The sequence below is a fragment of the Pseudochaenichthys georgianus genome, chromosome 14 (assembly GCF_902827115.2).
Source record: "Pseudochaenichthys georgianus chromosome 14, fPseGeo1.2, whole genome shotgun sequence".
NCBI lineage: Eukaryota > Metazoa > Chordata > Actinopteri > Perciformes > Channichthyidae > Pseudochaenichthys > Pseudochaenichthys georgianus.
In genome coordinates, this window is record NC_047516.1 from 10510585 (window position 1) to 10526745 (window position 16161).

At 41.9% G+C, this 16161-nt stretch overlaps 1 protein-coding gene across 1 annotated transcript in view; it reads left to right on the plus strand.

The window, feature by feature from the left end:
* Positions 1 to 16149, plus strand: part of tcf7 (transcription factor 7) — an 81322-nt gene extending 65173 nt beyond the window's left edge. Inside the window, exons 6-13 of the mRNA XM_034098665.1 lie at positions 2066 to 2200; positions 3702 to 3821; positions 4389 to 4551; positions 5406 to 5513; positions 6449 to 6496; positions 8964 to 9012; positions 10205 to 10277; positions 13994 to 16149. Of these exons, the coding sequence (XP_033954556.1) occupies positions 2066 to 2200; positions 3702 to 3821; positions 4389 to 4551; positions 5406 to 5513; positions 6449 to 6496; positions 8964 to 9012; positions 10205 to 10277; positions 13994 to 14420 (1123 nt within the window). The 3' untranslated portion in view covers positions 14421 to 16149. The remainder of the gene's footprint in view (positions 1 to 2065; positions 2201 to 3701; positions 3822 to 4388; positions 4552 to 5405; positions 5514 to 6448; positions 6497 to 8963; positions 9013 to 10204; positions 10278 to 13993) is intronic.
* The last annotated feature ends 12 nt before the right edge of the window (positions 16150 to 16161 follow it).

Sequence of the window (16161 nt, forward strand, 5' to 3'; positions counted from 1 at the left end):
AGAGCTACTGACTAGAGACACGTTTAAAACCCTGCCCACCCACTAAACTCTTTTCTCTACTATGGCTAGTAATGGCTAGAAACTAAGAAAATCCCAAATTGAATGGCTTTCGTTTATTTCCCACTTATTGGTCCGACATGATGAAAAACACGAAGAGCAGGAAGGCGGTCTTTTTGGGGCCTTCTGTGTCAGATCAAACAGTTACTGCGAGCATGACAGCTATTCGTCTTTGTCGTCATTCAGTGACATTTTTAAACTCATGACCTTTGACTTATCAGTCTGTTGGGATGTAATTACTTTGTCAATTGTAATCAAAATGTAACAAAGAAATTGCACAAAGCGCTGCACAATGGAGCAGGGCGCCTAGTTTTTCATCTCATTCCCAGCATACCTCTGTCCAGCCATGCCTGTCACACAGGAGGTATTTTTCTGTTTGAGAGTGGCGTCACACTCAAGAGCGGCTGTTTTTCATAAGATTATGATTTGTGACCTGTACGATGGTGTGTGAGAGCACTGGTGTTTTTAAATGTAAACAAAATGAAACCACACTGATTTGGATTGATTGACGCATATGTGGATATAAGACATGGTGTGGGCAGCTTCCTCGTGAGATAAAAAGCAGACTTGTTGTTTAGTTTGCCTTCATCGGACCCGTGTTGTAGTGGGACCTCAGTTAAAACAGGATTACAGCGTCATTCCTCCAGGAGCTGAGCCCAGGGATCTCTCAGTCTCTTCCCCGCCGAAGGCCTCTGCTGCTGGGCTTCACTGTCCATGCAGCGCTGCCTCCTCCTGGAGCCAGAGGAGGGATGCAGTGGAGGAAAGGAGGAAGTGTGTGTGGTGATAATGACGATCGTAACAATAGTTTGAATGTGGATTGGAGTGCGTGTGTTTGCATTTGCTGAAACGTTAGGATGAGTCAGTTGAAGGGGGGGATGGTGGTATTGGCTCTCAGGAGGTAGAAGTGTGGGGTTTTTTCTACATATCAAAGGCTCCTTGCTTACATGATCCCACCCCCACCCTCGACCTCCCGTGGTGTGTGAGTGTGTGTGTTTCTGTTCCCGGTAAGCCAAGTATTGACACACAGCTGTCAACAGTGCTGATACACACTCTCCGGGGGGGAAGCACCGACGTGCATCACAGAATATTCTCAAAAAGAGACTTCTATGGATGCAAGGAAGCATTAAACCATGAGATTTCACTTTATTGAACAGTGATCTTTAAAATTGTAATTAGTTGTTTGTTTGCATTTTACCAAAACGGCAAGGCAAATTATAAATATATTAAAATATATATACACATATTTGAATGCATATATATTAAAACACTTGAACAGGAGAGGTGGAAAACTAAAAAAACAAGACAAACTAGTTATGAAAGCTGTAAATAATGCAGGCTAGATCATGAGTCACAGGACAACAAATAAGAGAAAATGAATTACATATTATTACCGTGACTAAGAATAAATATCAGAACTAAGAACAAAACCTTTGCTAAATCATAACAGTGACTGGTGGTACTGGGATCCACACGAATGATAAGAGATTTTAAATGTTTTAAAAACCAAAACGGGGTGATAAGTTGTTGTTAAAAGTGATGACTGTTTTGTTGATCAAACACAATGATGAATTCAAATGTGGTGTTTGATGTATTTCAGTTACACTTAATGTTACCATTTTAATGCTAATCTCCCTTCATTCTTGAATAGATTGGGTCGGGATGACACAGTTTCAGTTATTGAATATATTAGGAATTTTATGGGAACTGATACATTGTGTAAAAGTTGGAAATCTCATAATGGCAGCTGTAGTGGAAATCAATTGACCTTAAGGGCTAAACATCCTCAGAAGGATTATCACTTTTCCACCTGTAAAGCAGATAGATAGATAGATATACAAATAAAATAATACATTGAATACTCTACAATACACAATCTCACTAAGCTACAGAAATCTATAGAAATATACTACAGTCAAATAATGATATGTACATTACAATTGTTATTAAAAGGCACCTAATTAAAAGGCCCCACTGTTGCCGTGTCTCCCCCTCTGCTGTGCTGTGGCAGGCAGAGTCAGCCCGTCTATCCCTCCCTCCCCCCCTGCGGCTTCAGGCAGCCCTACTCCTCCAACCTCTCCAGCGCCTCCTCCTACTCCAGGTATCGTAGCCTGCTGGGCGGACCAAGCCAGATGCAGCCAAGAAAGTAAAAAAAAGCTAAAACATCAAGCTACGCTCTGCATCACCTACTCCTTTTTACAGCACATTTCAAAATGCCTGAACAGGACTTTCCCCTGTTCAGCTTCTATGTCAGCTCTCATTGGTCAGCTGCTGTTATAAAGTCCGATTGGAGTCAGTGTGCTGTAAACAGGACGAGTTCAGTGTTACGCCAGAAGTTAGGACACAAGCCGAGCCGAGGCAAACTGAGCCGGGCCACGCTAGACGCTGCTGCAGAAACACACTCTCTTGAGTACCATCAGGATATTAGTTGCTTTGTCCTTGCCATCACTAACATCTGTTTTTTGTGTGTTCCTGATCCACGACACTTACCATTAAAACTAACGTGTGACATCCTGTTATGCTGTCCCATGCAGCAAGAGTGTTAGTTTTTCAAGGAGACCCATATAAATAAAAGTGTGAGCCTCTGCATCCAGCTGTGAGATTTAGAGAGCAGTGTCTTTATATTGTTCAGCCAGGTTTTTTTTTTTCTTTGCTCAAGCTGTGACTCTACTCTCAGTCACAGTGTAAGTCGGCGCTTGCAGCAGACCAATGCTTTCTTGCCACAGCGCGCTTTGCAAGTTCGTCTGTTGTCTCATACACACAGCCTCATCACACAGACACTGAAGTTCAAACAGCCTCTCATATAGTTTGTTTCAAACCTGCATTGTGAAACACAGATGGGCATTTCCACCTGGAGTGTATACTTTTTATTAAATAAATCAGGGAGACTCAAAAGTCAAATCAAGTCATTAAAGTCAAATCAAGTCATATGATATGGATCCTTAATCTTCAGATCCTCCTTTTTGCTTACTGATGTTAATTGTGTTTACTAGTAGCTGTAAGGTGCAGTAAATCCCACCTAGGAACATTACTCTGTGCAGGGTTTAAAACAAACACTATGAAAATGTTCATATATGAAAATAAGATCCTCACTCCAGCAGCTGCTGCTTTATCGTCAGTTATACTTATTTTTCTTTGTTTCGAACAAAATTCCTAAAATGGTGTTCTATAATGCTTAAAGCCATTTGGATCATATGGCGCATTGGTTACACTATTAACTGCAAATGTAAGATGTGAAGTCTGTTTTCAGTCAGTGAACTTCCAACACAAGGCAGCCTCTAGGTGTGAAGCAATATGTTCACTCTCTGTAATCCGATGACGCCCTCTAGTGGTGACAGATGGTTACATCTTTACTGAAGATCTAAGAAAAAAACAAATCAAACATTCTAAGTGCCTAATAAATCCCATCAACCAATATTTGTGTTTGCTGCTTTAAGAGCCTTTGTTCACACAGGCAGGAATCTTGCTTTCAGTGAGTACAATGTGGTTCTTAATCGATTGACTTTTCCATGCTTTAAAGCTCTTTGCTTACAAAAATAGTCGCTCTTGCTTTAATGCTCATCGTCCTCTCTGACCCTGACTCAAAGCATTTCCCTGAACTTTTTTTTTGTTGCTCTTTGTCTGTCTCGTTTTTCCAACTCCACCAGGTTCCCTCACTCTCTGATGCTTGGCCCATCAGGCATGCATCCCACAGGGATCCCCCACCCAGCCATAGTGCCGCCTTCAGGCAAACAGGAGCACGATCATTATGACAGGAGCATGTACATGTAAGTATTGCCTCCATTCTCCATAACTCTTCACCATTTCCTTGTTTGATTATCCTTCAGTTTTTTTCTCCAGCAGGATTTGTATATCATTTGAGGCAGAAATGGCTGCTTTTGTGTGGCAATATTTAGTATATTGCAAAGTTGATGCATGCTAATGAACTCAAGTAGACATTTTGACTAGTCAGGGGAGGGTACTGAGCTATTTCAGTAATTGGATATACAGTACATTTAATTATTAGGAATTATTGGGTGCAAAAATGAGGAAATCTCATCTTTTCAACTGTAGAGGACATGCATTTCACCCTATAGGAATAGTTTGTTATGTTTTAAAATATGTCGCTTTATGCCGAAAGTTTAAAGAGGAGAATGCATTAGATATATGAAGCTACAGCCGGGAGACACTTAGCTTAGTTTAGCACATAGATTAGAAACAGTGAAACAGCTAGCATGGTTCTATCCAATGATAACAACATCCTCTCTAATCCTCCCTACCTAAAATGTAACATCTTGTCTTCTGGCTGTAGCTCTATATATAACGTCCACACTCTCTTCCTCCTCCGTCCTCAGGAAGCCACAGGTGGAAGCCAAGCGGGAGAAGGAGCCCAAGAAGCCGGTCATCAAGAAACCCCTGAACGCCTTCATGCTGTACATGAAGGAGATGAGGGCGAAGGTCATCGCAGAGTGCACATTAAAGGAGAGTGCCGCCATCAATCAGATCCTGGGACGAAGGGTGAGAGTTTCTCACACATGCACACACACACGCACACACACACACACACACACACACACACACACACACACACACACACACACACACACACACACACACACACACAGACACAGACACACACACATAACTGAAGGCAGACTAATCCTGTTTCCAGGTCAGTGTGTAATTTGTACACATGAGGAACATGAGAGGACTGTGGTAACGTGATCTGCGCTCCCCTCACACACTGGTGCTGCTAAACCATAACAACAGTGACTGGTGGTCCTGGGATCCACAAGAATGATAAGAGATTGGAGCGTGTTATGCTATTGTTACAGTCCAGCTGCAGATCATGATGTATGGTACTCAACTGTGAAACCTTTTGTATTGGTGGAAATAGATCTAGACATTTCTATATCAAAGTCAAAGACAACTTTATTGTCAATCTTCCAGTTTGTGTGTACAGACAGAGATATATAGGCTAAATGTATTTTAACACCCAAAATCGCATGCTCTATGGATATTAACTTAGAACTAAAGTGTCATAATGATTGATGAAAGTGGGCGTGGCCTATGTATGCCGGGAGCTGGGCAGAGGTAGAGACACACACACTGGTACGATCACTGCATGTCCCCATTGTTCACATAAAATGTGAGGCGAATCATAAAGGTTTGAACCCTTCAATGACTGCTGCACCTTTGCATACTATTTGTATAGAAAGTATATGTAGATATATTATTGGTATATATGTATAAATACTATTTGATTGACTATTTGAAACAGGAGTGGTATATGTAAATATCTAATGTGTTATCATGAAATGGATATACTAATAGTTTCTCTCTTGATTTCTGCTTGTTGTGTGTGTCTGCAGTGGCACGCACTGACCCGGGAGGAACAGGCCAAATACTACGAGTTGGCCCGGAAAGAGAGACAACTCCACATGCAGCTGTACCCCACCTGGTCTGCCAGAGACAACTACGTGAGTACTTCTTATCCACGCCTCGTCATCTTTTCTCCTCTTCATCTTTACATCTACAACTTCTCTGAGCTGATAAGTTGATCTAAAGGAGGCGCTCTCACTTGTTATGGAAAAGGCATGATTCCTATACCTGGGCTCTAGTGCGAGCCACCTTTTAGAATAAAGACGTAATTTGGACACTAAAATTACAAATTAAGTAGTTTAATAACCTCCTATAGTTTATTTAATAATCGTATATGTTATTACACTACTTTTGAATAATTACTTACTAAAAAAGTGTCCTTTAAAGTAATTAATATTTTACAATATTTGTGCTGCATGTGGTGTATTACAATTCAATTTTCCCCTTGGATGCAAGAACTGATTTTCATTTTCTTTCAAATGAAAATAACCACCAATAAGTTCCTTTCAAAATAAGAGTAAGACAGCATGAGAGGCATTTTAACATTGATAGGTTAAATTATTATAATAACATTATTATGAAGCAGTTCAAGGAAGGAGAATGCTACTTTTGAGAAGAATACAAATTGTCAAAATCATAAAAAGGACAAAACATTTGATGCAACATACAGCAGGAGTCAGTCCAGCCTCTTTACTTCTTCCTCGCTGGTTTGATTCCCTGTCAATAAAACCAAAATGAAGCGAGATGTATTCATCAGCCATAACTTCCTGAACTGGGTTTGATCATATTTATTGTTCTTACCTTGAAACTTTACGGGCTACTGTCTCAACAACCTGCATGATTATTGGCTCTCAGGCCTGTCAGTCAAAAGCCTTTAAACATAGCACAGACTTTGATAGCATGATTAAATAAGTCTCCCAGAATACGAGTCAAACCTGTGTGGTGCATGTGTTGTAGTCTAATGTTTTGGGATGTGCTGTATCTGGGCTGCTGTGTGCCTCTGATCTGTCAGTTTGCTGTTGAACTCTTGCAGGAGGCGGGCCTTAGCGGGGTCGCAGGGGAAAAGAGTAAAGCTGATTGGGTAGGGACACGTCTTATGGTGGATTTATGCCTCTGTGGTGGGAAAATATGTGAAGAGCTGCATGAAAGGGGTTGTGGGTATTCCTGTGCAAAGTTTGCATGCAACTTCCAAAAATCTTAATGACTCACACACTCCAGCCTCACATGAGCTGCAAAAGCAGATCTGATTGGTCACTTTTGAAAGCATTTCACCAAGTCTTGCACGTTGCCATGGTTATGACTACTAGTGTAAAACACTGAATCACACAGAGGTATAAATCAACCCCCTTTGCTCCACTAACAGAGAGCAGGGCCGCATGGCTGGCCTCGCTGCCTTAGATTTGTATCTACTTTTTTGGTGGGCATCCCTTTTAAAATATAGCACCTTCATTTTTGTTATTTGTAAAGCTTAACACATGTTGTACAGAAACACAACTTTCTCACATAGTAGCCATTTGTTTTTCTAATATTTGAAGGTTTAAGTAAATGTATGAATACTTTCTAGTAGAAAAGGAGGAGCAAATTGTGTCATAATCAGGTGAAGTAAAGGCTTTGGTTGCAACAGAGGCTGCTTTTCAGTGACGTTAGATCGAGTGATTACCTGTCTACGCTTCTCTCTGCTCTTCTATCTTCTCTCTACCTGAGCTGAACTCTGTGGGCGGGCAGGCATGGCACATGAGTTACGGTGACACTTTATTCGGGCTGTGGTTTATAACACGTTCTCTAACTTCTGAACGAGTGCTTCATGTCACAAACATGCACACGGATTCAGCTCTAATGTCTCATCTGGTTCCTGTCTCTTTAATGTTGCATCTGACTGCGCAGCACCATGTGAGTTTACTGAGAACATACTTTCTTTTACTCTCCCGTTTCCGTAGAGAGTAAATTCCAGGCTCACAGTTGGATAACCTCATGATGTTTTGATATGTTATAAACCAGAGCTCCAGTAAACTGTGTGTATAGGAGCTATTGCTGTTTGCATGGAGCTTTAAGCATTTTCTACGCACGGCACAACACGGTGGATGCTGTCTGATATGATTACTTCAAATGGAAAAATGTCTGAGTCCTCCTGTGTATCATCCACACATGGTGGCTTACTGACGGCAACAGTAGTGTTTTTACTGTAGGGGCATTGTAACTTAAAGACAAACATTTAGCGACCACTTTCATGTGATCATTCTGCAGCTCTAAATATGGCTGGGCAATATGGAGACAGTCAACTTCACACTATTACTGATCAAATACCCCAATATTGATAATGCAAGGATATTGTAGGTTTAAATTGAAGAGTCTCATATCGGGATATTGATATATTATCGCTCTAAATGTTGTAGTTGTAAAGTACACTTATTGAATCACAACTCCATGAGTGTAAAGAAACCAAAAATATGAATCCAAAATCTTCATCTTAGGCACAGGGCGACACAGTCCGATAAAGAATAGGAAAACACAAACTGTGTAATGACGACACTTGGCCTAAAGAAACCCCCCTCCCCATCACCATCATCACCTCTCTCTTCCTGGGGTTTAAAAAAACGACTACACTAGTGGACCTACCAGCAAAACAGGAAGCAAAGCTCCACATACCTCCCCCGCAGGAGGGTTTCTCCTCCGAGCCCAAACATAACACACACACACACACACACGCACGTACGTACACCCACAGACACAAAGCTTCAGAGAAGAGCAGTTGCAAGAGGAGTTGTTGTAACCACATGGACACGCTGACAGCGAGTCGAGGAGGCAGACGTGGAGGCGCAGGCGGTGGATCTCTGCACCCACATCCTCCATCTCCCCCAATATGAGGCCTCACTCCACCATCACAGAACCTGCCTGAGCAACTCTGATGTTTACCTCAACACTCACTTTACAATTAGCCTGGAGATAGTGGGAAATGAAGGCAAATATGTGAATGAGATTGTTGAGACATTTTTGGCGATGGTTCATCAGAATTTGCATGAACGACATTAGTGGTGCAACATCTTTTCTACTTTGTTTTGATCTTTCCTGCTTTTTCTCTTGCTTCCGTAGAGCATTACAGACGGTTGCTTGACCTGGTTGCCGCTTTTAACTTTGCACTTTTTTATTTCCAATGGATTTACATGTCACATACAACTGTTACTTAAGATGGAGATTTCTGTTGATCAAAGAATACACTTTGGGACTATATTTCATCAATATAAAGAGGAAAGGCAATCAAGGGTGGTTTAAAAAACATATTAAGCTAGCCGGGAATGCAGATTAAAAGATAAAAGATAAAAACCAGATTTTATTTTTACTGGGAACCTTTCAGACAAAATCATATAGATGTTTATAAAACAGCTGCACAATCCTATTACTTGTTTCTACAAATGATGGCTGATAACTAATATGAGTTCAAGCCAGATCAACAGAATGTGTTTTTTTGAATTAATAGCAATATAATTATTTTTAAAAGCTGAGCCAGTCTCATTTAATTGGGGGGATTTCTTTTGTTTTTTCTCCCACAGGGCAAAAAGAAGAGGAGAAAAAGGGAGAAGCTGCAGGACTCCAACACAGGTAAACATATACATAATATATGTATCTGATCAGACAGAAACCACAGTGCTATGCTTAAGTACTAAAAACAAATGTACTCTGTCAACTGTTCAAGAGGATTGGGTTGAGTCTGAGCTTGCGTTGGCGCTCTGTCGCTCGACATCATGGTGTCTCTGAGGCAGGATGTGTCTTTAACGTCAAACCGCCCACTCTGCTTTCCACCTAACCTGAATTATAAACACTTACATTCCCGGAGAACAACACGTTCTGTCCTGCTCTCAGCTGTCCAAGTTTAACCAGCTGGTCATTTCCCTTTTCCCTGGCCAACAAATAATAATATAAGAAAAATAAAGACTTTCCAATCTGTTATATCAACCAATGAAAACACACACAGAAGTCCTCCAAAAGAAGAGCAATCCCTGTACCTGAGTGCTAATGCTAACACTGTAGTAGAAACTAGCATTAGCAGGTAGCAGCAACATTGAGAAAGTTGCCATTTTAGGCAGTAAAGCTGGATTAAACAAATATGAAATGATGGTAACACTAAATAAAGGCAACTCTGGTATGTCATAGAGTAGATTTGTAAAACAATATTCCGCTGATGAATGGGCAACCGATGCAAAAGAATGAAAAATGCTCATGATCCAATGTAAGGTCACGTTCAGTGTTTCTCACAAACTAAAGTTATGCTCCACTTCCTAACAACTTTGTAGATAATAAATACTCTATACATGAATTGTGATTTTCTACTAAAAGATCTGATGCTATTTCAGTTGTTATCCATAGAGGGCAAACATGAGCCTCCTACAAAGTAGTGAAATGTTGTTCTAAAAATCAAGCTTGCTGACCTCTTGATCCTTCCTGCACAAACAGAGTGTCAAAGCACGACCCCCCCCCCCCTCCCCTCCCCTCCCCCCCTCCCCCTGCTAACTGTGCGTCCTAACAGCTTATTTCCAGGGTGTGTGACTTGCTTGTTTGACTCAGTTGTGTGGGTCTGTTGTTGTGCGGTTATTCTGGTGGTTGTTGATGTTTTGCTGTGCTGAAAGCGGCTACTAACAGTTTGACCTGACGGCTCTCTGTCTTCCTGACATGCTCTTGTGTCTCTTCCTTTACCTCTCTCCTCTCTAACCCTCTTTCCTCTCTTCTTCTTCTGCTCCTCTCTCCTTCTGCTTTTCCTCCATCTTGTTATGTGCATGCTGTGCGTTGTGCTCAGACCCGGGCTCTCCTAAGAAATGCCGGGCTCGCTTCGGCCTGAACCAACAAACGGACTGGTGCGGTCCCTGCAGGTGTGTAACCAAACATCCAGCTCCACCATCTCCATAGCAACGCACTGCCGTCGTCCAGCAGGCAAACCCCCATCTTTCCTCCCATCTAACCACCTGTCCATCAGAGCACCACCTCCCTCTGATGGAGGCAGTTATTCAAACATTTCTCAAAGGCGGAGCTTCCCGAGAGGTGAACAGTATCCTCCAAATTCACCAAGCATTCAAGCCTTATTTTAATACTCAAGTTACTAAGCACAACCCACTTTTGATTTTCTCAACCAATGATATTGTTTGCCTCAAGACAAGCTCCGCCTTGAAAGAAAGTTTGACATCCAGCCTGTTCTCTGCATGTCGTCTGTCACTTACGTGTTGCTCTGCAAATGTAAGCCTTATAGCCATAGACATGTAGTTATATAGTAGTAGAAGAGACGTAGTATATGCACATTTACACGGCTGGGAAAGAAGTACCAAAACATCCCAACATTCTTGCAGCAACATCATATCACCCTCAGTCAGTAATTGGCTAAATATAGAAGAGTAATCTGTTTCCTCTGATATTAGGTGAGGCTTCCCACGTGAAGACAACGCTTTAATTTGTTACCAAAATTAAGTTTTAAAATATTCTCTTTAACGGACAGAGTGAGTTTGGGCTGCTGTTAGCTTGCATTGCAGCATACGGGCCCTCGATGTATTTTAAAGGGAATAACATTTAAGTACTGCAAAGGAGTGATATCAGAGAGAAACATTCAAATATTGTGTTTTGTTTTACTCTTATTATTATAATTGAACTCAGAACATGTGTTGATGTATGATTTCACATGAGTTTATGCCGAAAAACATCCAAGAGTCGTAAAAGTAAGGACGTCCAACTCGTTATTGCATTGTCAAAACAAAGGTTAGAGTTCGGCTGGGACATTTAAACAAAATAAAGGTGTTATAATCGTCAAACATTGTTCGATAGTAGACACTATACATAATAATCAGCTTTTTTTACCAGCTTGCGGTACATGTGCGTTCACAACATATTGACATGTTGTAATTGAAGCTATGGCAGCTAAAGCTCTGATGTGTTTCAGTACCAAGATTGCAAATTGAATTGATGAAATCATGCTGGAAATCATATTTCTCAGTTTCCTGCTTTGAATACAAGCTGGAATCATTTGTTTGAAATTCTTAAAAGATAAATAAAGTGAAAAACAGAATACCTGGTTTACAATGTTTCGTGTAAAGTTAATAAAGTATCTTTCAGAGCTGTTCACCAACACGTATGTACTCCAACATTGACCCCAGTGTTTTTCATTCCTGACTTTTCCTGCAAATTGAAACAACCTGTTTCTCTGTAATGAATCAGAAACATGGTTATGATGCGTTATAAATCAGACGCAGCCCCTCGCCCCACCCCCCCGTCTCAGCCTCAGCAGGATTTACAGTAGGCGAGGGCAGCTTCTCTGCAGAGTCGGGGTCTGCAGCTCGCAGCGTATTCCCCGCCGTCACGTCATGGAAATCTCACTGTGTGTTTCACTTGAGAGAACAAAGGGGGGTGAATGTGGTTACAGCATATCCTTATCACCACAGCTCCACACACACACACACACACACACACACACACACACACACACACCACACACACTCCCTGCAGCTTTGCATTTTGACGGCGTTCTCATGGCCATCTGCTTTCAACTCTCTCCATTCATGCGATGCGGTAACAGGCGCCTTTTGATGGTGAACTCTGACATTTAGAAATCACTTTCTATCGCACTCTGCCTCCCCCCTCTCTATATTTGGCCTAGCGCCTTTCCTTGCGGTTAGACCCGGTGACTCATATCATATTCTGGTAATGATCATGGGATCCTGTTGACTGCTTTGATGCTGCGCTCAGAGTATAACACCTCGAGGAGCTCATCGCTGCTCAGAGACAGGCAATATGTCTGCTGCCGACTAGAGGATCATCCAATTATCTTATTTCAAGACACTCAACAAAAACGGAGTAACTAAGGTGATTAAATGTACATTTCAGTGGTAGTCCCTGCAGTTCAATACAGTGTTAAAGGTCCCATGTCATGGCCATCATTCCATTGTTGAGGTCTACTAGAATAGATTTATATTGTGCAGTTTTCCAAACTCACATTGGTTTCTCACACAGCATCTCTGTATAGTATGTGTATTCACTCTCTGTCCTACACGGCTTGTTGGAGCTCCTGCCCCCCCTCTCCCTGTGAGCCCAGTGGCCGTCTGCGAGACAGCGAGACACAGCCCGAAACACAACACACACCCGCAGCCTGGCTGGGAGTTTGTGTGTGTGCTTAGGCTGAGTTCCGTGGTGTCTCGCTGTCTCGCAGACCCCCACACCAGTGAACAGCTCACAAGTGTCCCTGTGTGTGTGTGGTGTGTGTGTGGTGTGTGTGTGTGTGTGTGTGTGTGTGTGTGTGTGGTGTGTGTGTGTGTGTGTGTGTTGTGTGTGTGTGTGTGTGTGTGTGTGTGTGTGTGTGTGTGTGTGTGTGTGGTGTGTGATTGTGTGTGTGTGTGGTGTGTGTGTGTGTGGTGTGTGTGTGTGTGTGTGTGGTGTGTGTGTGTGTGTGTGTGGTGTGTGTGTGTGTGTGTGTTGTGTGTGTGTGTGTGTGTGTGTGTGTGTGTGTGTGAGGAAGTCCGCGGATTGGTCCAAACGTAACGGCTTCCGCAGATTGGTCCAATACGTTACGCCACTATACCCAAGAGTAAACAATGGAAAAGAGAAATGTCCAACGAGGCGTTCTGGGGCAGCACAGACAGGTCTTTCTTGTGTTAGAGTTTTACTCGCTACAGGATGTACTTTGAGGGTTTTTGACTCAGACCGTTTACATGCAGAAAAAGCTCCATAACACACAAGGAGACGGGTAATAACCGTAAAGCATGACATGGGACCTTTAAAGCCATCCTCATAGCATGACGCCTGGAAACAGCTAGCCTGACTCTTTCCAAAGTTCAAAAATGCACCTTCTAACATCTCGAAAGCTCACTTATTATTTAGTTTTTTTTAATTGTTTAGCTGGAACACACGCATTAATGTAAAGTATTCACACAACTCCAGGAGGTCCCAATGCCTAGATTACTTCTATCGTGTTGAAATCCTTAAAACTAAAAAGGTTGCTTTAACATCTCTCTCAATCCAACAAGATTCAACATGTTAACCGGTCAGTTTGTGAAGGTGTTGATGGGTGCCATTTTGTACTTTGGACAGGTTAGGCTAGATGTCCCTGACTCCAGTCTTTATGCTAAGCTAAGCTAAACCTTCTGGCCCTAGTTTAATAACACACATTTGGCATAGACATGGATATGAATATGTTCTCAGCAAGAAATCAAATAAGCAAATTTCACAAAATGTTGTATTTTCTTTAGATTGACACCAGTATTACTTTTATTTTACCCTACTAAAAGACGTAGAAGTCCACTGATATTTCCATTTAATGTATTTTGAATCTATAAAATAGTCAGGATCCTAAAACTCCATAAATATATTGTTGTGTGTTTTTGTATCTTCATTGACATAGTGTACAGAGCTCGTCACTAATACGCGTGTGTTGTTCGTGACGACCGTGTGTGTTCCTGTTTGTGACATCAGTGTGTGTTCCTGTTTGTGACATCAGTGTGTGTTCCTGTTTTGTTTGTGACATCAGTGTGAATGCTGCATCTTCATTACAGCCTGCTGACGTTTACCATCCACACTCTATTCACAGATAACTCTCTCTGACTGTCCCTAGGAGGAAAAAGAAGTGCATTCGCTACCTTCAAGGAGGAGGCTGTCCCAGTCCAACTTCTTCAGATTTAAGTGCCATAGACTCTCCCCCCTCCCACTCCCCCTCCCCCACCCGCCACCGCCTGTACCAGCAGCACCAGCTCCCCCCCTCCCCGGGCTGCTCCCCCCCGCCACCGCCCCCCGGCTCTCCATCAACACACCTCCCACTGTCTCCGCCGACACACACACGCTCACACACGCGCTTACCCCCGCTGCAGACCGCCAGCAAGCGCGGAGACCCCCGTCAGCCCAAACACAGCTACACACACACCTCTACACACACCTACACACACCTGGACCTGAGCGGCAGGCCCTCGCACGGAGACACGGCAACGCTGTCCGTCGCCAAGGCAGCAGGACTTTCTCTCAAAGTGCTAACAGAGTCGCAGTGATTCCTCCAGAGCCACCAAGAGCATCATCTCTCCAATCATCTCATTTTTAACTATATATTCTGTGCTCCTTTTTGTTAAATAAAACAAAAGAAGAAGACTGAGGGTGGTGCAGCGAAGAAGAGGAATCTTATTATTGGTCAGATGTGTGGTAAATCATACCAGCCTGCACATGTTAGTTAGCTTAACTACTAACCGTATCATAATGTACAGTTGTGGTCAAAAGTTTGACTTTTCAATCATTTCTACAACTCTTATTTTTCTGTGATCGAGTGATTGGAGCACATACTACTGTGTCACAAAACAAAAATCATGAAGTTTGGTTCTTTTATTTTTGTGATTTTTAAGTGTTATATCCTCCAATCACTCTATCACAGAAAAATAAGAGTTGTAGAAATGATAGAAAAGTCAAGACTGTCATGAAATACATGTTCTTTACAAATGTATGTAAACTTTTGACCACAACTGTAAATGCGTGACTTCACGGTCATTACCTGAGTTGTTTTACACGTGTGTTGAACCCACAAGTGTTGCAGAGTCTGATGCTAAGCTCTGGAAGAAGAGCTTGGCTTTAGAGCCTCGTTGTTGGAGGATCCCGCCCGATTGGGCTCTCCGCCACGTACCAAAACAGTTCCCGTTATAAAGAGGCAGGCCTGCAGTGGAGGCAGTTATTCTGGAGTTGTTTGGCTCCATCTGCTGCAGCTAAACTAAAATACTTCCTTTCAGGATACCTGTTGATTTTAGAAATACAAATCCGAGCCCCACCCAGTGCTTTCTTCCAAAGCTTACCCTGTGCTTTGACCTAAATGACAATCACGAACTAAATGTCTTTACAGGACATTTACACTTTCCTTCAAACCAGATCCGTCTCTTGGACACATCATCCATCACCATGACTCAGACCAGCAGAGGGGAGACAAACACCAGCAGAACCTCGAAAGAGTGTTCATTTATTTTTAATCAGCTCAACTTCATTTTCATTCAATTTCCAAACATTTTAAAGCTACCTTTTAAACAGTTTTAAAAAGGTCTCACGTGACAGCCTCCCCACCTGCAAGTTACATTTTTAGGCACTTTCAGTCTCTCACTATATCAACCGTTACATTTTTCTCCTGTTTTTGATATTTTTGTATGAGGTTGTGATCTTTAAAAGGTCAGAAGCTGGTGGTTGTTTTCCTTTGTCTGAATATTTTTGCAGCTCCATAAACTAATCTGAGACCAAATGGGTACTATTATATTGTGTTGTAAAGTTTTATAAATGTTGGAATTCCCTATTATAATTAAACTTTTATATGTTTTTATGTAAAAAAAAAAATACATAAAAAAAAAAAGATTCTTTTAGTTTCTACCATTTCTTAAAGCAATACATTTTGTCCTCTTGTGCAGCGTTATGCGTTTTGTTCTGATCAAGTGTTACTGCAGCAGCGTTCAAATGATACCTTCTCAATCTGTGCATGTTCCAACTTCAGTGTAACAATAATTGATTTCTGACTGAAAAGGCTTTAAGTTACCGCTCTGCTTGCCGCTTCAACGGACAAACTAAACTTTGTACAGCAAAACTGTTTTCCTCCAGCAGAGAGAGCTCTTGTGCTAGAAATAGCTTGTTTTATTTTGAGGATGTCTACATCAGTAGTGAGAACACCTCAAAGATGTCTTCTGTATTTTTTACGCCTCTGATGTATTACTTGTTTTCATTTGATGTATTAAAGTGTTTTGAATATTTCAAAAATTATTCCAGTGAGAC